The sequence below is a fragment of the Ptychodera flava genome, chromosome 21 (genome assembly GCF_041260155.1).
Source record: "Ptychodera flava strain L36383 chromosome 21, AS_Pfla_20210202, whole genome shotgun sequence".
Classification (NCBI taxonomy): Eukaryota; Metazoa; Hemichordata; class Enteropneusta; family Ptychoderidae; genus Ptychodera; species Ptychodera flava.
Window position 1 is genome coordinate 27,306,569 of NC_091948.1, and position 20,925 is coordinate 27,327,493.

The 20,925-nt window shown below is 35.8% G+C and overlaps 1 protein-coding gene across 2 annotated transcripts in view; it reads left to right on the forward strand.

Moving 5' to 3' along the window:
- LOC139121887 (unconventional myosin-Ie-like) overlaps positions 1-20,925 on the forward strand; it is a 40,789-nt gene that overhangs the window by 16,865 nt on the left and 2,999 nt on the right. The window contains exons 6-25 of one of the 2 annotated variants that reach the window (XM_070687156.1): positions 1,500-1,662; positions 3,935-3,970; positions 5,790-5,893; positions 6,428-6,560; positions 7,092-7,288; positions 7,743-7,910; positions 9,316-9,399; positions 10,268-10,354; positions 10,977-11,057; positions 11,708-11,793; positions 12,483-12,564; positions 12,965-13,071; positions 13,592-13,690; positions 14,434-14,578; positions 14,836-14,950; positions 15,618-15,787; positions 18,064-18,209; positions 18,896-19,045; positions 19,509-19,657; positions 20,302-20,593. In XM_070687156.1, coding sequence (XP_070543257.1) covers positions 1,500-1,662; positions 3,935-3,970; positions 5,790-5,893; positions 6,428-6,560; positions 7,092-7,288; positions 7,743-7,910; positions 9,316-9,399; positions 10,268-10,354; positions 10,977-11,057; positions 11,708-11,793; positions 12,483-12,564; positions 12,965-13,071; positions 13,592-13,690; positions 14,434-14,578; positions 14,836-14,950; positions 15,618-15,787; positions 18,064-18,209; positions 18,896-19,045; positions 19,509-19,657; positions 20,302-20,593 — 2,594 coding nt within the window. The remainder of the gene's footprint in view (positions 1-1,499; positions 1,663-3,934; positions 3,971-5,789; positions 5,894-6,427; positions 6,561-7,091; positions 7,289-7,742; positions 7,911-9,315; positions 9,400-10,267; positions 10,355-10,976; positions 11,058-11,707; positions 11,794-12,482; positions 12,565-12,964; positions 13,072-13,591; positions 13,691-14,433; positions 14,579-14,835; positions 14,951-15,617; positions 15,788-18,063; positions 18,210-18,895; positions 19,046-19,508; positions 19,658-20,301; positions 20,594-20,925) is intronic. The other variant, XM_070687157.1, reaches the window with a different exon arrangement.

Genomic DNA, 20,925 nt, shown 5'->3' on the forward strand with positions numbered 1-20,925 from the left:
TTATTTACATTTCCTGATTGTGAGTTTCAATTCTGTGGAAGTTGATAAGGTATTTTAGAGAGTCTAAAACAAACTGATGGTGTTATGTCATACTCAACATTCTAATTTACCGCACCAGGTATAACTGTTATTTCCTCGTATGCGTATGAAGCAACAAAGCAAAAAATACATTTTTCTAATTTTTTAGCGTTCTTCCAAACCATAAGCATTGCAGAATGTTTGTATGATAATGATGAATTGTGAATGTCTTTACATTATCATAAACCGTGATAAAATTTGATAAAAATGGGGAACTGCCAAGTTTCCTCTTCTTTACAGAAAACTATGAAATTCTTTGTCCAACAAATATAAAGTAAGCTTCCCAACATTTAATAAAAGTACTTCCTGTATGCATCCCAAAAAATTTCAAGAAAAAAATTAAGGGAGAGCGAAAATAAATTAAAAATGTGCATGTTATTTGATTGCCAACTTAAGTAATTTGACTTTCGGCAAGATGTTTTTGTTCAAGTTTCCTGCGGTCTTTTCATTCTTCTTTTGGTGTGGAAACAACATCAAGTAAAACATATCTTAAGTACTTTTGGTATTTAATACAATATGTAGATCTGCTTGTAATATGCTGTTTGCAAATCAAAATTGTTTTATAGATGACTTGCATCCACTGTGTCACCTTTTCCATTTCCTTCTTGTTTTGGGAAGTATCCTACACTCCTGAAATGTATCGTAGAACTTGTTTTAAAAATGGTTTTTACTCCAGAGCTGTTCAAAAGTGTCAAATCAATGATAATAGTGCTGCTATTATCTCTAATTTATTTAAATTTACAGGTCCAGTTATCACTTCCATGTGTTTCCCATTCAGTGTGCTGTTTACAGTTTGAATTTTTTGTCCCGGAAATTCATTATCCATGAAAAAGAGAACCATTCAGTAGACTCTGTATTAGGTTTGTCTGGCGTTCATCCATGGCATCATTTGTCATCACTCTGAGCCGAAAGTTTTATGAGTCAATGTCACGAGAAACATAGCATTAGCCGTAAGAGGAAGTATAACATTCTATTATAACATCCTTGCTGAGTTAAAGGGACAAAGTCGGCCATTTTTTGTGAATTTTGTTTGATATAAGATACTACTTATATTGTTTGACATGTTGAAAGATACTGAATGAATGGGTTACCATGCATATATTCGACCCCGGTTTTAGACACGATACACGAAACCATCGCAAAAATGAATTAATGGTCATGACCATTCATTCATTTTTGCGGTGGTTTCATTTAATTTGTCTTAAACTGGGGTCGAATTTATGCATGGTCACCCATTTATTCAGTATCTTTCAACATGTCAAACAATATAAGTAGTATCTCGTATCAGACAAAATTCATGAAAAATGGCCGACTTTGTCCCTTTAAACTTTCCCTCATGATGCTCAAAAGCGAAATATAAACAGATAAAATGATGATATTGTACTAAGATTTGCTTCCTAAAATGTAATATTTTTTTTAAAGGAAAATACATGGAAATCCAGTTCAGCAGAGGTGGAGAGCCTGATGGAGGCAAGATTTCAAATTTCCTTCTCGAGAAATCGCGTGTTGTCAGTCAGAACCAGGGTGAAAGGAACTTTCATATATTTTATCAGCTTTTAGCGGGTTCTAATGGAACACAGAAAGGTAAGTTAATGAAACAAACCACCTGCATAAATACTCTAGCTGTTCATCCCAAATGCCCTGTGTAAATGGGTCCCACTGTTACCATGGAGAACAGTGGGTGTGGGCCCAACCATGGTTGGAATGGAAAAGGTTCAGAATCCTGGTACTATCTGCCTGTCTTAGGGTGCTTCTCAAAAGAATTACTGATATATGTACCCCCTAGAGTGATTCTGAATTGTAATACGGCTCACCATTAACCCAGATTTCTTCAGGCTTGCTGAACTGAAAAACAAGCCAATAGTAGACCATATACCTGGTCATTGTTTGAATGATAGGTCATTGCCCTCAAGTAGTAGTTCAGAACTCATATGTATGCATAGTGTATGTACAAATGTATTGATGAGATGTTGGCAAGGTTATGCAGGATGCCAGGACAGTTTCATCGGAAGGGTGATGATGCGGTGAGATGGAAAGTGCAAGGCCAATAATGAAAGGAACTGAATCCTTGAACTGTTAACTTGTTTGGTTTATATTTTTGGTCAGCTTTCTTTCTGGTGGCTTATAGTTGCTTATGCGCACTTGTGTGCAAATGAACAGAACAGAAACGACGTTTCTGTTTGATCAGTTTTACTTTATAGCATGTACTGTGATTTGCTACATGACATTATAGTCATCTATTGCCTCCTTAGTAACAGGGATTCTCAGTAAACTGTAAAATCACTCTTCTTATTCAAACAGCAATAAAATCCAAAATGTATAGAAACATTCTGGCGATTGTAAGGTGTTAAAGCCCCACTAGCTGTAACTCGAGAAATTTAATTGTTGACCTCAAAATAACTTCCTATTCTCTCCTGGTTTTCTCTGAATTCTACCCTATGAAGGGATATGGGCTTTTACTGCATTAGGAAACCATTCCTTTGTGAAACATTTGACAAGTAAATTCCAATTTTAACTGTCATTATGATTTCATGCCATTTTCAAAAATTGGTAAACAGAACATACAATGTCACAGTTGAAAACATTCACCCCTATGCATTTCATTGGACTACTCTGTGCAGTTTATGTGATGATTTCAGTGTAGATATGCACAGTATCCTTGGTTTTTGCTTTTGCGCATGGAGCTGCGATTTAATGAGTGAATGGCACACATTTAATGACAGTGTTATCTTTATCTTATTCAAAATTGCACATCCAGTCCCAGTGAATAGTTAATAATAAAGGGTACACACACCTAAATTAGTACATTCTCACAAACTTATTTTAGTTTGAAAGTAAAATCATAAAAATAATGGTAAAAGTACAGCTAGTGGGGCTTTAAGGTAGCAGCCTCTTATTAAGCCATCCTTTCACAATATTTTAGTCGTTTCTTTATAAATGCCTTACAATTTGCTTGCAAGTCTTTCAAAGTTGTTGTTGATAGGTCTGTGTTTTTGTGATGCCAGGGTGTGTGTGTATGTACCGGTACTGTACTGTTATGTCAATTTGTTTGAAACAAGATAGTATGGGATATATATAATATGTTCAAAACATGACAGTATGGGATTGCTATGGGATTGCTTTGTCGATAACCTTCTCAGGCATAAACCCTTGTAAGTATAGGGATAATTCAGGTATGTTATCAGAGAGTCTTGACTGAAAGGGATGAATAGCCTATATTTTAATTACTTGTGTGAAAATTAATAATGTGTGTAGTGGATATTGTTAGATGGAATATTCTGCACTAACAAAGATAAGACACAGTCATGTGATCATCCGTGCTGCTAAGATTTACAGTCAAACCTGTGTATAGTGGTCACACAGGGACCAAGAAAAAGTAACGTTTCTGTTGAGGGTGGATGTGGCATATTTCTTTTGGTGTAGGTGGTGTGCTGAGTGGTGAATTTAGGAACAGATGACAGTAATGATAAAATTTAATATCATAACTCTCTCGAAATTTATGATACATATATTTAATTTCTGATACAAACAATTGTGATGCAGATATAAAATCATGAAAGTAGACAGATTTCTTGACATAGGTCATTTAGAGTCAGATATACTATACTGACCAATACACAAGTTTTGTATAAAATTAGAGAAATATGTGGCCAATGACCGCATAAGAGAGGTGGCTGTTCTGTAGAGGGCTTTGAACATGTAAAACATTACAGGATAGTTGCAAGGTGACCACTATTGACTGTTTATGTACTCATTTCTCTCATCCATGCATTACATGTATGTGTGTAGCTTTCCATTCCAGTGTTCTGTAAAACTAAACCTATGTTTGTGACTTTCTGTCCTGTTCCTATGTCAGGGTCACAAATACCAACACACATTCTCGATATTTTAAGTAAGTGACCCAAGACTTTTTATTCACTTTCCTCTGCTCTCCTCTCCCAGCATGCACCTCACCTCAATATACCTGCCATCTAGTGGTCCACTGTTCCCTTTTCTTTCTTGTGCATTTGTTGTGAATGGCAATCAGCAGATTGATGCAAGCTCTGTGGATTTCAGTGTCTTGTATAAAAAGTGTGATGTGAAAGTTTGGTAATAAAATATTGCTGTTGCTGTTAATATGCATGCATGAATGATTTAATGCATACATATTAAAGGGGAAGTTCACCAAGGCTGATATTTACATACGTGCCAGCTTTGGGGTCACATGTGCCATTTATAACTCGCACAATTTTTCACAAAAAAACAGATAGAAATAGTGGCGGAAGTTGCAGTCGAGGGCTTCTTCAACTTAACGTTGGCGCTTTCATCATGTGATATGGCAGAGGCCATCTTCCAGGGGGTATGGCATTGTCATTCACATTTACATTCACACTAGGCTGTACGTAACTATTGTTTATCTAATGCAAATACACACAGCCTGGCGTAAAAATCAGTGAGTGGACAGTGCCATAACCATCGCAAGATGGTACACATGGTCCCTGCCATATAACGTGGTGAAAGCGCCAAGCTTGGCGCTTTTATCCCATGATTCAGAATACACTAAGTTGCTGAAGCCCTAAACTGCAACTTCTGCTGCTATTTTCATCCGTTTTTGTAGAAAATTGCGCGAGTTATAAATGGTGAAATTGGCTTTTCTGGAATAAGCAACCCCAAAGCTAGCACCTGTGAATGAACAGCCTTGGTGAACTTTCCCTTTAAATTTAGGTTTGTGTCACTCCTTTCTTTGGAGCAAGTAATGATTAGCATTTATACGGATACAAACCAAGTGTACCATAATAACATGCAGTGATGATGCTCTATACACAACTATGGTGACAAACTGTTGATAATGATGTGCTGGCTGAATATCTGGAAACATGTAACTATTGTTTTATAAGCAATGGGAGATTATAATAGAAGTTGACTTTTTTACAGTTTTAATAAAATTTGATGCCTTTGACACGTCTTGTTGTGTAGTTTGAAATATCAATGGTTTGCACAAAAATATTTACTTTCAACTTGCATATTAATCAATGTGCATAAGAACTGTGCTTGTACTTTCTAGTGTGTATATGCAGTTTGTGTAGAATCGCAGTAGTGTATATTTTGCAGTGTTTTCCCTAGTATAAGCAATGCACAGCAAGGAATATTCTTTGAACTCTAATAGTGATGGCTTGTTGTCACAATTTATGATTTTTCTTTCCGATGCCAGTCTAGTCTTGTTTCCCCTCTCAGCTTGCATGCAGCATGAACTGTGCAATTTATGAGATGTAAGTTACATTCAGGCTTTGCATGCCAGCCATAAACTCTTGAAGTTGTAAGCAATCAAGAAATCATTTAATGATTGTGTAGCATATTAAAATTTAAATGAACCATACCAGGTATGGTTATCCCTGGGGAAGAGTAACTGTCTCCAGCAGAACTCAAAGTTCAAGCCTTTGATGAATTTGTTCATACAATCAGTGCACTGCATGGAGAAAATGCATTAATGCTTGCAGTGTACCTAGTGTGGCATGACTTTGAATACTTCTCACACTCTCAGACAGACAGCATACTAAGTTAGCTCACTCTGTAGCTTTCTGGTTTAGGAAATGGATCAAAGAAAACTCTGACTTTTCTGTATCCCTGTCCTTGCCAAATTTTCAACCTTTGCTATCTTTAACAAAAGTGAACAATTTTACTCAAAAGTTGGAACCTTATACTGTAAGCTTTGGTGTAATTCTGTGTTGCAGACAGCATGGGACTAACAGAACCAAATTACTATTACTATCTGAATCAAAGTGGTGTTTACAAAGTAGATGACATGAATGATTCAAAAGAGTTCCAAGATACTGTGGTAAGTATGATTATAGTCTTCCTATAAATGTTCGACGTGTGTCAGTGTCAAGGTCAGTTAAGGTCCATACTTCAGCTACCTTTTGCAGAGAATCTTTCTTTCTCTGTACAAGTGTTTCCAAACAATTAATGGATGTATATCTACAAGTGTTTCCAAACAATTAATGGATGTATATCTACAGTGTAAGTCTTGCAGTTACTGTAGAACTAGAGTACTGCTCAAGGTACAGGGTTTTAGAAAGCTAGCACTTTATAGTAGCAGAATGTTGTCATATCTGGTGAATATTCTTAGGCTAGGTGTCACGAAAGTATTGCCAGACAGTACTGAATGACATACCAGTAATTTATGATAAGTGGTTCATAGAATATTTCTGTCTTACTAGACAAATTAAACCCAGCATCACACAATTCTAAAAGCACTTTTGCTTACATGAAGCAAATGGATCTATTTCAGCATTGGACACAATACTGTTTGATCAGTAACAGTTAAAAAGTTGAAGTCATGATACAATCAGATTTGTCTCCTTCTTTGCAGAATGCTATGAAAGTCATTGGTATCTCAGACGATGACCAAGCTAGTGTGTTGCTATGTGTTGCCGGAATTCTTCATCTTGGAAATATCAGTTTCAGGGAAGATGGAAACTATGCCCAAGTGGACAATGCAGAATGTAAGCGGATTTGCAATTTCTGTAGTTCAATAGATGCAAGTCTATTGCAAAATTGATAAAGCCAGGGTCGGTGAATGTTAAAGCCTCTTGGAAAGTCCTTCAAAAGTCCTTGAATGTGAAACAGAGTCCTGAAAAGACCTTGAAACTTACAATCCACCCATTTTCAAAAATTATTAATTGATCGGTCATGACATCAAAAGTATTTGTAAAAAGTATATAAAAATGATATCCCATAAAAGCGATGCATGGAAAAGGGTATTTTTGACCTCAATAAATTTAAGTCCCTGAAAATTGCTGAAAAAATTCTTGAGTGTCCTTGAATTTTAAGTGACTTTGAGTGTATTTCAGTGCATTTTGTACATGCACTTGTTGAAAATACTGTATTGATTGTGTCAATTTGCCTAGAAATTATTTCATTGTAAAGACTGGCTTGAATCTGTGGGAATAAAATTCCATGGAATTTTGCTATGTTCCAACACAAAATAGGATTAGTACCTAACCCAAGTTTGCCATTTCTTCTGTACACACTAGTTCTACAGTACCCATCCTACCTGTTTGGTATTGACCAGGATGATCTGATGACCAAACTGACCAGCCGTGTGATGGACAGCAAGTGGGGTGGCAAGTCTGAAATCATTAACTTGAAGCTAAACACAGAACAAGCTGCGTATACCAGGGATGCACTCTCAAAGGCTATTCACTCAAGGATATTTGATTTCCTGGTTGAAGTGAGTTTTAGTTTTATTTTTCATTTTAGTTACTCTATAATCCAACAGGTGAGAAGGCTTTTCTGAAGATGAGGTGACCCCCCCCCCCCAACTATTACCTCATTGAGTAATGAATGAATAGTGAAGTGACTTTCTCAATGGTACAACACCACTTGCTTCTGTCTCAAACTCCACTACTCTGGCCGGCCACAGCTAGGTCATGAACTCCCATCCTTTGATCATGAGTCCTGTACTCTGTTCACTGAGCCATGATGCCACTACTTAATACTGTATACTAAAATCTACAGGCCCTGTATTAAAGCATTTTATCCGTTTCCTTTGAAAGATTTGTCACTGACAAGATTGTTGGTGTATAGCATAATAACATATGATCTGAAATGAAATTTGTGGAAGATTGGAAAAAATGATACAGTTATAATTTGGTTACATAGTGGCAACATTTCCTATATTTCAGTCCATCAACCAGGCAATGCAGAAGGACAAAGAAGAGATCAACATTGGAGTTCTGGACATCTACGGCTTTGAGATCTTCCAGAGAAATGGTTTTGAACAATTCTGCATCAATTTTGTCAATGAGAAACTTCAACAGATATTTATTGAGCTGACACTTAAGGCTGAACAGGTAAGTTGCATGATGTCTTCTTCAATGAGCAAATCATGAAACCATACGGCAATAATATTGAAACTCAAGTGCTGTAATTGTATCATACTAATATATTGATGGCACAAATACTCCGATGTGATTGGTTGAGACGTGAAAATAACCGTGCTACATTGACAAAATAGCATGGTTGGAACCAGCATGGACATGTTTCAATTTAATATTATGATATAATAGCAATAAACCATTTCAATAGTGGGAATACCACTTTATTTTGATCAGCTCACTCCATATATACACTCACCATCACTCATGCACATATGTCGTGAACTGGTCAAAATCTTGTTGTATACCATCAGTGGGTGTGGTATATTTAAGCAATAAAGCACACCCAGCGACGGTATACCACAAGATTTTGACCAGTTCAGGACATATATGCACGAGTGATAGCGAGTGCATATATGAAGTGAACTGGTCAAAATCAAGTGGTATACCGTCGCTGGGTGTGATTTATTGCTATTATATCATAACAGTATATTTAAATTCTGGCGTGGAACGTCAAAAATAGATTTTACTCAAGCTGAGAGCTTGTGCGATTGCCATCCATGGTATATCACCAATATACCACGGTTCTTTTCGCGTGTCAACCAATCAGATTGCTGTATTTGCGCCATCAATATACTGGTATGATATAATTCTTAAATAAACAACACCTAAAACATTCTTTTGTAAATAGTTTTGTCAATTTTGGTGAAAAGTGAAATATTATGGTTTTGCCTGCTTTTATTGTGCTTGTAAACTGTAGGTGAATTCACAAAGCACTAAATCAACATTTTAAATCTTGGTATAACGTACACCTTTCTTTACCTTTAATAATCTGTATTTTTTCATGAATACTGCTATTTTAATCACCATGTACAATTTTATATCACAGTAAAACTATTTAAAGACTCAAAGGTTTGTCTGTGCGTTAGATTAAAGTGCTGTGACCAGTTGCTTTCTGAATTTTACCATTTATGATTACCTTCTTCATATTCTGTGTAGGGAGGTGTTACCGATAGGGGTTTTCATTCAGCAACAGGACACTGTGTCATTCATCACCATGGAATTCAATGTAGCTGTTGTTCCATTGAATAGAAACGTGATGAGTAAGAGGGCTTCTAAATTCTCTTTGGAAACAAGAGTTAAGAGGATAAAATAAGACAGTTCACAAACAACCTTTAAGAAATGTATTGTCCTGTAAAGCTGTAAGATTAGGAAAAAAGTTATTCTAAATTCATCACAACTTCCTGCACCCAAATGTTCAGGTAAATGAGAAACAAGACCACTAAAAATGTTCGTAAATAGTAAGAATCTTTCTGGTTCAGAAGGGAAGGCAACAAATGTGAGAGTATCAAAAATTTTGTTTTTTTGTTTGATTTTTCAGGAAGAATATATAAATGAAGGAATTAAGTGGAAACCTATTGATTATTTCAATAATAAAATTGTATGTGACCTGATTGAGAGTAAGGTAAGCTTGCATCACACCCAGTTTCAATATATATTTTTGTGTACATAGTTTTATTTCCTGTTACGGGTCATGACCTCATGGACAGCTGATGGTTAGATTTTGATCTGTTCATGTAAGTTTATTAAGTATTCATGAGGTGTAAAATCATTTTATGGCAGTTGGCCAATAAAAAAATGTATCAGTGTTTCCTGGAGCCTGACCGCCCTCCTACTTAAAACCCTCTGTCCCTAAACTTTTACGCGCATTTTTGAAAATCACATATGACTTTGCCAAATTTTGTTTTCTTTTGGTGAATCACATCCCATTAAAGATAAATGGTAAAAATTTCCAAACAAACCCACCCTATTTCCTGATGGAATATTTATGGAAACAGGTGTTTTGCCTCATATGAAGTGCCAGATGTGAATGTATATTCAGAGTGACATTTTTTGGGTGATTGACATGGTTTCGTAGTATTAATATTTATGAACATATAGGTGGGAGGATAAATTGTCTTGTTTACCAATCAGATTGACTGATAGGCAGATGTAGCCATGTTGGAATTACGTTTAAAAGACGGTTTCAAGTGAAAAGCCACTATATCACTAGTTTAGAACAGTATTAAATTCAGACAGGAATGCAGAATGATTGCAAAAACATTGTTGATATAGGCAACAAATGGGAAATGTATTTGCTTAATTTTAAGCTTCTCAACCAAAGCTTGTGTAAAGGGAAGGGAATGTGAAGAAATATTTGTTTTTAATTCACAGCCATTTTTCCAGAAGTGGTTATTTTGAATGGTACTTTTATTCAAATTAGCCTGCCAACTATTTTAGATTGCTTGATTTCTCACTTCAAATATTGTTATTTGTTTTTGCATTTTCTCCAGAATCCAGTTGGTGTAATGTGTGTACTGGATGATGTATGTGCCACCTTGCACACAGTTACTGAAGGAGCTGATAGCAAATTTCTGCAGGTATACCACCTGTATAGATAAAGAAGTCCTTTTACCCTTGTCCAATGGATTGCTATATTTTTAATCAACAATTGTATTGATTGTGAATTTTCAGATGAAAATTGATCTGATGACAGACTTCCCTCATTGACATAAAGCAAAATGAATGTATTATTTGAAATGAAATTTAAAAATTGTTGTTTTGATGACAATTTTAATAATTGAAGCTGTCTTATTGGCATTTTCCCTTTTTCCAACCTTGCCAACATGATATTATTAAAAAGCGCAATACTTGTAGACTTAGGTTGAAAATAGATGAGAGTGAATTTTGTTTATTTTGAATCCGGAAATAACAAAACTGATCACAGGTGAAACTAAATTAGCAGAAATTTCCAGGGTTGTAAAATAAACCAAAGGACACTCAGAGAGCAGAAGTTGGGGTGGTTTTTTCTTTCAGAGTTCAAAGACCTGACATTCCGTTTCATCATATGGGGCTCTAGTGGGCATTTAACAGGAACAAAGTGTCTTGAAATCAATTGTGGTTACAAATAATCAACAAACTACTAGGAGATGCAGCTCGTGGGCAGAAAAATATTTTTAAAAAATGGAGAAAAAATGTTATGAATTTTTTACTTATTTACAGAAATTGAATGGAGCTGTTGGAACTCATCAACATTACCAAGGTGCTAAAGAAGGTTTTATCGTTCACCACTATGCTGGAAAGGTAAAATTTGGAGAACAAATCCTTGTGAATTTGCAAAGCTCATTTATCAGTTGAATGGTAAAAAAAAGCAAAACAAAAAGTGTTATATTAGAGAACAGAATATTTTTGACATCAGAGAAAAGAAGAAGTGGCTGGCATAAATATTTGGAATATTTATCAGTCAATCATGCGTTCCGACATGACAGACTGAAACATGGAAGTGGCAGTTTTATGTTCTGTGTAATTCATAGGGCATTGAAACAAACATGCCGTAAAGTCCTTCATAGTTTTTAGTTCTAACACTTGTGGATAAGTATCTTTTTTTTTGTACTTGATACTCAGATGCATTACTCAGTAGCACTCTGATTTATAATTATTCATTTAGAAATTACGGCAGGGCCCAACTGAACAGCTATCAATTCAGCCAATTCTGTCAGTTTGGTTTGGACTTTGCAGCATTTGGATAAAATGTACATTAAGAATATAAGATTGAGCTTTAAGCATACAGTGCAATTGGTCAATACAATTTAGGTTGTACAAACATGTATATACTTTTTGAGCTCTTTTCTTACTGCAAAATAATTCCTGTATACAATAAAATATGTAGCTAGAGATGAAAAGAGAAACTTAAATTTCATTTGGTTTAATTAATGTTTTTTATTTTGGTGCAGGTATCTTATGATGTGGAAGGATTTTGTGACAAGAACCGAGATGTCTTGTTCACAGATCTCATTCAACTGATGCAGTCAAGCGATCTGTAAGTATCATATCAACAAGTCAACACAGTCCCCGCTCACAACAGTAATTGACATGCACATGCACACTACAGTACAATGTCTGTGTGCCAAGTTTGAACGAAATCTGTTCAGGGATAGTTGAGTTATGGTTCAAAACATGAAAAGATCGCAACAAAATGGCTGCTCGGTGGGCATATTTGATTGTATCATGAGTTAAATTGACATGCATATATACCGGTATTCTATAGTACTTTATCTGTGTACCAACATTGAACGAAATCTGTTGAGGGATAGTTGTGTTATGGTTCAAAAACATGAAAAAATCGTGACAAATGGCCGCCCGGCAGCCATATTGGATCATATCACAAAATAAATTGACGTGCATTTGTACCGGTGTAGCTTAGTACTTAATCCTTGCACACATTTTGAAGAAAATCGGCTCAGGGGTGACAGAAAAACGGCTGCTGATGGACGGACAGACAGGACCCAATCTATAAGTCCCCACAGGACTGCGTCCACCGGGACTGAAAAGAAACCATGTTTCACATCTGTGGTTACACAGTATCAGTGAATTACAAATCAATAGAAAGAAATATTCCAAGCTCGCTTTTCACTTTCTATAATGTATTAGTGATGGAATATAGCTTTGTCTGTATCTTTGAATTGTCATATATCCTTTAAAATATCATTGTTTTACTTTTCTCCATAGTGAGTTTGTACGAGATTTGTTTCCTGAAGATGTGAAAGGTCAGCAAAAGGGAAGACCAAGTACGGCAGGCAACAAAATCAAGGTAATTGTGGGCTTGCATTTACCCAAGTATTCACTTTTCCAGATTTTTTAAAGCTTGCTGTCATCATAGCCTGTTCTTTGGCAGATTGCAATCTGAGTACAACATGAATCTCTTTCTAGGTTACAAGTTTCACATTAGCATTGTTCCATGACTATGTCTACATTTCTTTCAACACAGTATCCTGGGTTTTACAGAAAGTGTTGATTCACAAAGTTCATCAGAGAATTCATTTTGGATATAAGTACATCACAATTTTTTATTTTACATATGTTTGTTTAGAAGCCCCCACTCAATAGTGTTTAAAAATTCAGATTGGTTGGAAAACTTGTGTCCAAATACACCAATACTTTTTAAAGAAACACTCTGATGAAGTCTTTTGTTTTATTTTCTAACATTTCAGACTCAAGCAAATCGTTTGGTGGGAAAACTCATGCAATCAACACCTCATTACATCAGGTGTATCAAACCCAATGAGACAAAGAGAGCCCATGACTGGGAGGAAAAAAGGTCAGTACCTGGACATATCAAAGACTCTGCTATCTGGTGGCTAACTGCCACATGTTTTATTGTCAGAACTCCCTCTTTTATATTTTCAGTGAAAATAATTGCACAAGATTGAAGAACAATATCACTGCAAAGTGTTTGGAACATTGCTATTGTGGAAATGAAATTGTTTCAAAAAAGTGTTTTGTGTGTTTGGATCGCAGAGTTTACACCATGTGTGTATTTATTGTAAGCATTTCCAAGTTTAAAAGAGAAAGTTTGTGTCTGAAAAGGAGAACTGGTTGTCAGTCATGATTAGGTTTTGTAGACTTGTTAACTAGAAGAATTTTTAGTTAATAAAACCTTTGTACCCTGTTTTTTAAAAGATCCGATTTCAATATGGTAAATTATTTGGTTTTTCCAATTTTAGGTAGTGAAAGAATTAAATTATAATAAATATAAAATGATGTATGAAGTGGAATGAAAACGTTTCTAAGCTTTTGCTTTAAATAAATAAAGTTGTATATATCTATTATTCATTCAGAGTACTTCATCAAGTGGAATACCTGGGTTTGAAAGAAAATATCCGTGTACGGCGTGCTGGTTTTGCTTACAGGAGGGAGTTTGACAAGTTCCTCAAAAGGTAGGTCAAAGGTCATTCAAATTGACTTCCTCTGTAGGTCATAAATTGAGAAGAAAAAAATTCCCATGAAGCAAAATCTTAATATGTTTCTCTTTTCTATTCCTAAAAAAACAATTTGCAAAATTCATTGAACAGGCATTTTACGAAGGAAAAGAGATTCTGTCTTTTTGGTTTTAATTATACCTTCAAAGAATGCGAATTTCCTTTACATTTCCTTATTTTACATGTATAAGTCATATGCAGTGGTGAGTTTTAAGTAAATTGGGTCCAACAGTTCAAAATTATGTAGGTCTGAGTTATAAATAAACTTACTACATCTATTGCTATGCTCACAATGGGATATTAAAAAAGCTGTGTTTCAACAACTAAGATGTATATTCTTTTATCTACAATGGCAGTTATATATCTGGTCTATAAAGTCAAGAGTTCCATCCTAAATCTCAGTATGAAATCATAAACAATACAATTTTTTTCAAATTTCACAAATTCAAAATACTGATAAATTCAGACGTATAATGTAAGGAGCCACCAGCCCAACTTTACCCTGGTCCCATTTATCTAATCGTCTCAAAACGGACGAACTACGAGCAGACCTACGAGCTCGTACGAGTGACGTAATGTGCCGTACTTCCCTTGGTTCGATCCCACTAGGCGTTAAATAGTGAGGTGCTAAACTTCTGTGTTGGCTTCACAAAGATGAAATTTCAGGTAACGTGCCCTTTTTTGTCCCATTTCTTCTTTAGATATGCCATTTTGACAGAAGAAACCTGGCCTCAGTGGCGAGGTGATGTGAGAGCTGGAATAACTCACATCATGAATGCTGTTCACATGGAGAAGGACCAGTGGCAGCTTGGCAAAACCAAGATTTTCATCAAAGCTCCGGAGTCGGTGAGTGTCTTATCCAATTTCCAAAACCGAACAGTTTTTAGATAGTTGTGTGCTGTGCTTGCAAACAGCATATATCCCTCAACCAATTGTAAAGACTGACCATTTTACAATTTAGTCTTGTTAAATCATTTTATTAGTCTATTGCACATGTCTAGGTTGTAGCTGGTTAATGAACATTTGTAGCAGGTGATTGATAATGCTCCAAAAAATGGAGGAATATTTTAATAATACCACAACTCTTTACATTTTGACAACAGCTATTTTTATTAGAAGAACAACGAGAGAGGAAGTACGATACATACGCCAGGGTTATTCAAAAAGCTTTCAGAAAACACAATGCTGATAAGTACTATCTAAGGCTGAAGCAACAAGGTAAATACACCCTTTGATTCCGTACTCTGTGGGATGAACCAAGTGAATTTGACAATGTAGACTGTTCCACTTTGTAGAGGATATGGGGGTGGGGTGGTGGAGGGCCCGGGGAGTGGGGTTGGGGTGACCATTGAGCTAGTGCTGAATCAATCATTGTTTCAAGACAAGATGTGTACTTTAAAAATGTGTATATTGGTCATTTATTGATGGAAACACAGTGACCTCAGAGGGACCATACTAAAATCTTCTTCTTTTCCTGTTTGTCATCTTTGGATCAGAGCCAAGGCTTTTTGAATATCATCATCTTTTCATCATTCAGCGAATTCTCCAAGAAATGTCGCTTCTTACTCTTTTATAAGGTTGTTTGTAAAATGTAGCTATACTGTTCTTTCATCTAGCAGTATTCCAACCAACATGTTCTGGGTGATTCTGTCATTGTTCTACAAGCACACAAGCTTTAATACTGATGGTAGATATTAGCATTGTTTAAGACACCATGCAAAGAATCTCCAGATTTATTTTCATCTTTTCTCCATTCCGACCATGGCTCTTTAGAGACACAGGTAACTTTGTTGCTACAAAGGTTAATACTACAGATTATGCAGAATCACTTTGTATTTGATGGAGTTTACTTTTTAACTTTTATCGTTGTGTATCTTGTTTCCAGCATCTGACATTCTACTTCACCAAAAGGAGCGTCGACGCTACAGTCTTAATCGCAACTTTGTCGGTGACTACATCGGCATGGATGATAACCCTGGACTTCGAGCACTGCTTGGAAGACGAGAAAGAGTAGAATTTGCTGACACTGTCAATAAATATGACAGAAGATTCAAGGTATTAACATGGATAGTTTTAGCAATAGATGTAAACCTAACTTTTATTTGCTCACGTGTTGACACACGTGGGCATATGTCGCAGCGATGTCTGTCTGTCTGTCTGTCTGTCTGTCTGTCTGTCTGTCTGTCTGTCTATGTGCTCAATATCTCAAAAACGGCTCATCAGATCAGAATCAAATCTGGTACATAGATTCAGTTTGCAAATGGCAAGAACTGATTAGTTTTTGGTAGGTGTGGCTTGCTTACTTTTTGCTCATTTGCATAATTAATGATTTTAGAAAAAACGGCTATACATTGAGACCGACTGCACACAATTTGATGAGATTTGCTACAAATGTTGATCACATCAAGATATATCAGCTGTACAAGTTATTAAGGGGTGACGTGAAAGATAATGACTAATTTGCATATTTAATGAAATCTACTAATTAGGCATATATATCTGAATTTACGCGATCAAAATTGACGAAACTTGGTATGCATATTGAGGATACTATGATTTAACATTACTGAAAGTCAATAAGCATTTTTAGTTCATCCAAATCCTAATTTCCATATTTAATGACCCTTTGAAATTAAGGATATATATTTGAATTTACATGACCAAAATTGATGAAACTTGCTATGTACATTAAAGATACTATGATAGAACATTATTAAATGTCATTAAGCATTTTTACATCAGCCAATTCCTAATTTGCATATTTTATGAACTTTCCTAATTAGGGGTATTTATCTGAATTGACAAGACCACAGTTGACGAAACTGGCTATGTACATTCAAGATACTATGATAGAACATTATTGAAAGTCATTAAGCATTTGAACATTAGCCAATTCCTTATTTGCATATTTAATGAACTTTCATAATCAGGGCTATTTATCTGTATTGACGAGACCAAAGTTGACGAAACTTGTTTTGTAAAGATACTGTGATACGACGTTACTGAAAGTCATTGAGCATTTTTACTTCATCCAGCTCCTAATTTGCATATTTAATGAATTTTTGAAATTAGGGATATATATTTGAATTTACATGACCAAAACTGATGACACTTGCTATGTACATTAAAGATACTATTATGTAGGCTAACATTATTGAAAGGCATTAAGCATTTTTGCTTCAACCAATTCCTAATTTGTGTATTTAATGAACTTTCCTAATTAGGGATATATACTTGGATTTATTTGATCAAATTTGGCATAACATGCTATGTATATTGATGATTATACCAGGTTATACCAATATTGATAGTCATTTCACACTTAAGTTTTTCGTGTCAGCTAATTTATAGTTTGCATATCTAATGAGCTTTCAAAGTTTGGAATATATAGTTTGAAGGACTTGACCAAAGGCATGCAATTACACTTGCTATATAAAGTGGTGATACAATGACAGCAGTCAAAGAAATTAACTATTTCTGTTTCAGCTAATTGCGTATTTGAATACTTAATGACATATAAAGTTAATCTGTGGTGAATATTGTTCATTATGTTGATCATAATACTTTCAGTGAAGTTGCAAACATGTGGCAAAGGTTCAAATTTACACAGAACTTCTATATATAATGAAACACGTGAGCATTTACAGTTCATATCTGGTTGCAAAGTTATTATCCATAGACGTTTCACCCTTGCTGTTGTCACTCTATTAACATGACACATTGCTAGGCCAACACAACCCTGTCACCATTCTTGGTACTGAAACAAGTTTCATGAAACCTGCTCTACAATGGTAGAAGTTTCTCTTGGACGATCATCCCTACACTTTCTATATTCTATCTCAGTAAACTAGAAATTCACACTTATCTCCTCCTTTTTATTTTGACTGTGCTAAAAGAAGGAGAAATTGAGAAAACTGAATAAATAAGTAAGGGAAGTATTGTCATCGATGCCGCTGATGATCATCAGAAATATATTCTAGTTACAAAATGTTCAGTTACTGACATTTTCACTGTATTCCTGTTACGGGCAGTATTATCAATAAAAGAACATAAATAATGCCGGAGTCCAAGAGTCATTTTACTGTGATTTCTCTTGGCACATCAATGCAGCCATTTACTGGACAGACCTATCTTTTCTCAACCACACGATTATTCATAAACAGTATCTGTGGAGGTCATCCGCTTATCCTTCCGTGTACTGTACTGTTATGCAGTTCCAACTTCCTGTCTGGTTAGGTTTCCATGGGACTGGCAGCAGTTTAGCAATTAAACATGCAGAGGTCACATCAACCCCCATATATGTAAATTTATTGTTTCTATAACAACTGCAGGTGACAAAGAGAGATTTGATAGTTACTGGGAAGTGCCTTTATCTCGTTGGTCGGGAGATCGTCAAGAAAGGACCAGAAAAAGGACAGATGAAAGAAGTTGTCAAAAGAAAAATAGAACTCGGTAGCATTGAATCAGTGACAATGAGGTAATGCCTCAGTTGAAATATTGACAATTCAGTGAATTTCTGTAGTGTTCATTTATTACCATGTCTGCTTGGTGTCAGTATTAACCAACTTCCATCCAACAAATTTTTGAAGATTTTATAAATGTGTTTTTCACAAAGTCATGAAAGCTCTTACAACCACAAAAATGCATCGTAGTTTTCACTGATAATGCGGACCAAACGAGACATGTCATAGAAACAGCTTTTCATGTTGGCAGTATATTGACATCGATTAAAAAACTTCCCTTAAAATGCCATTAAAAATATCCACTTCTGTATGAAGTGAAAGAAATTATTTATCAGTCTATCCAGGGAATGGTGAGTTTCATGCCTACAGCTTCCCTCAGGATGTCTTACATAAAATGAATAAAAACATATTGGATACCTTAGGATAATGTTGCATTGTACTGTTGTACAACTTTGCAATGCTCCCAGTCTCTTACAGTCAAGGTCACTGCTCAGTCATAAATCTTAGAAGCTTCAGTTGATTTGAGGGCTTTTGCCAAATTTGACACTTCAGCATATACCGGTAGTACTACAGCCATGAGAGAAATGTACATGTATAAGCGCCCTCTTGCTACTCAACTGTGGTAGGGCCTTTAGTATTAACTGCTAGGCCGAGTTCTCCACAACTTCATTGTGATCTTTTTATTTCTAATCCGTCACAGCACACTACAAGATGACCTGTTCCTACTAAACATTGCCGGTGACTATGCTAGCCTTCTGGAATCCATCTTCAAGACAGAGTTTGTCACAGTGTTATCCAAGAAGTATGAGGCCACAGTGAGCAGGAAGCTTAAAGTCAGTTTTTCCAATGTGTAAGTTTCCCAAATGATCACCCAAGATTTGAAGTGTACCAGCCATTTTCAGGTTTACAGGCCCATCCTCCTTTTCAGCAGTTTTCCCATTATCTATTCAGATGGACTTATATGGCTCCAATGCTAAGCCCTTATGGACCAAAAATCATCCTTCATGATCTTGATGGGAGATATTTTGGGTTTGACCATCAATTAAACAAAGCATGTTATTCAACTTGAAATTTTGTGAAGGCACTTGCAATTTTCACCTTTTTTATTTTGTTTATAAAGTCTGATATATTTCTACAAAGGAAGTCTTCTATAGCATTCTTTAAAGTCCCCACACTGCGCACTTAGACTATGGCTACCATTACACTAGAGCGTCGCATTGCAGTGTACCACATTCTGAGATGCCAATTACATTGGAGGTAACTGAGAAACTCTATATCAGTCGGTCAAAAAGTAATTTCATCTTTTTTTTCAGATTTGAATTTGCTGTGAAGAAGGAAGGTTGGGGAGGAGGCGGTACAAGACAAGTGAAATTCCTCACAGGAAACAGTGACTTGGCAACTATGAAAACCAGTGGTAAAACCTTGAATGTAGCCATAGGACCAGGACTGGCCCGGGATTCAAGTAAGTTCAAATGAATAACAGATGACCCTCTTACACACAGGCAGATTGTAAAGTCTCTTTTCATGGCCGAATTTTGTGTGCTATATTTTAATTTGAGTAATGTGAATACTAGTATGTCTACAGGTATTGTTGCTTGTAGTTACTTGAATTTTCTATATCTTTCTGAAATTGTAGTAGTTGAAATTGTAGTAGTACAGGCAATGTTACCTTTTCACCTATCTTTCTCATCAAAGAATTCCAAATTTGTCATAGAAAACAGCTGGTGTTTCCAAACTTGATGGTTGAGGGGTTAAAATTCACTTATGAACATGATGTGATCATGTTTGCATTATGTTTAAGATTCTTTTCTGTGCTGCATATTTTGACTCATTTCAAAGCATGTGGAGTGGATTAAGTTTTCAGTGTCTTGTTATTGTGAAAATTGAAAATTGAATTTTCCCCCATGGAGTGATCACTGGATATGCAGCCATTCTGAATTTCAAAATCTCAGTACATTCCAAGTGGTTTGTTTCTCTGATATCTGAATTTTTTAAGTGCCCCTTCCCCTCCGTAAAACTTTTAATTTCAAAGTGCACACTACCTGAAAGAGCGTGTTTGCAAATACAGACTTATCTATAATAACCATCGAATGGTTTCATGCGCAGGGCCAGGTTTGAGACAGACAGCTCACAAAGGAGGCGCACGCAATGGTGCTGCAACATGGAACAAAGGTGGTGGGCCGAGAAGGGCAGCGCCAGCCATTCCACAACAACAGACCAATACACCCGGTAGATCAGTGGGATCACGAGGCAGAAGTGGGAAGAGCCTCAGAAGACAACAGAGCACGGAACATCCATCACTTCCGAGAGACGGGGCTCAACATCTTGCAAAACGTATAAATCAAGCACATGCCCACAACCAAGACTTCATGAGCACTCCTGATGCTGGGATGTCTGGGTAGGTGACCTGGAACGAACCTTGAATTCTATAACTTCAAATGAACTTTGAACTCTGCTTTGCACCTGTGAATAAACTTTTAGTGAGGTGGATATTACTAAATGAAGTACACACTATATATCAACTAGTTTTGTTCATCTTGTATGTTGAAGTATTAAATTTGTTTTGTCGTTTTTTACTATTAAGTAAATTTGTAATGCCATACATCTGTAAATCAAGAATTTGAGTAAAACAAATTTAAAGAGAAACACAATCATGTTTGAATTTTCTTCAATAATTTCATTGCATATTTTTTATCATAATTTGAAATGATCATCAATCTAAAATGTTAT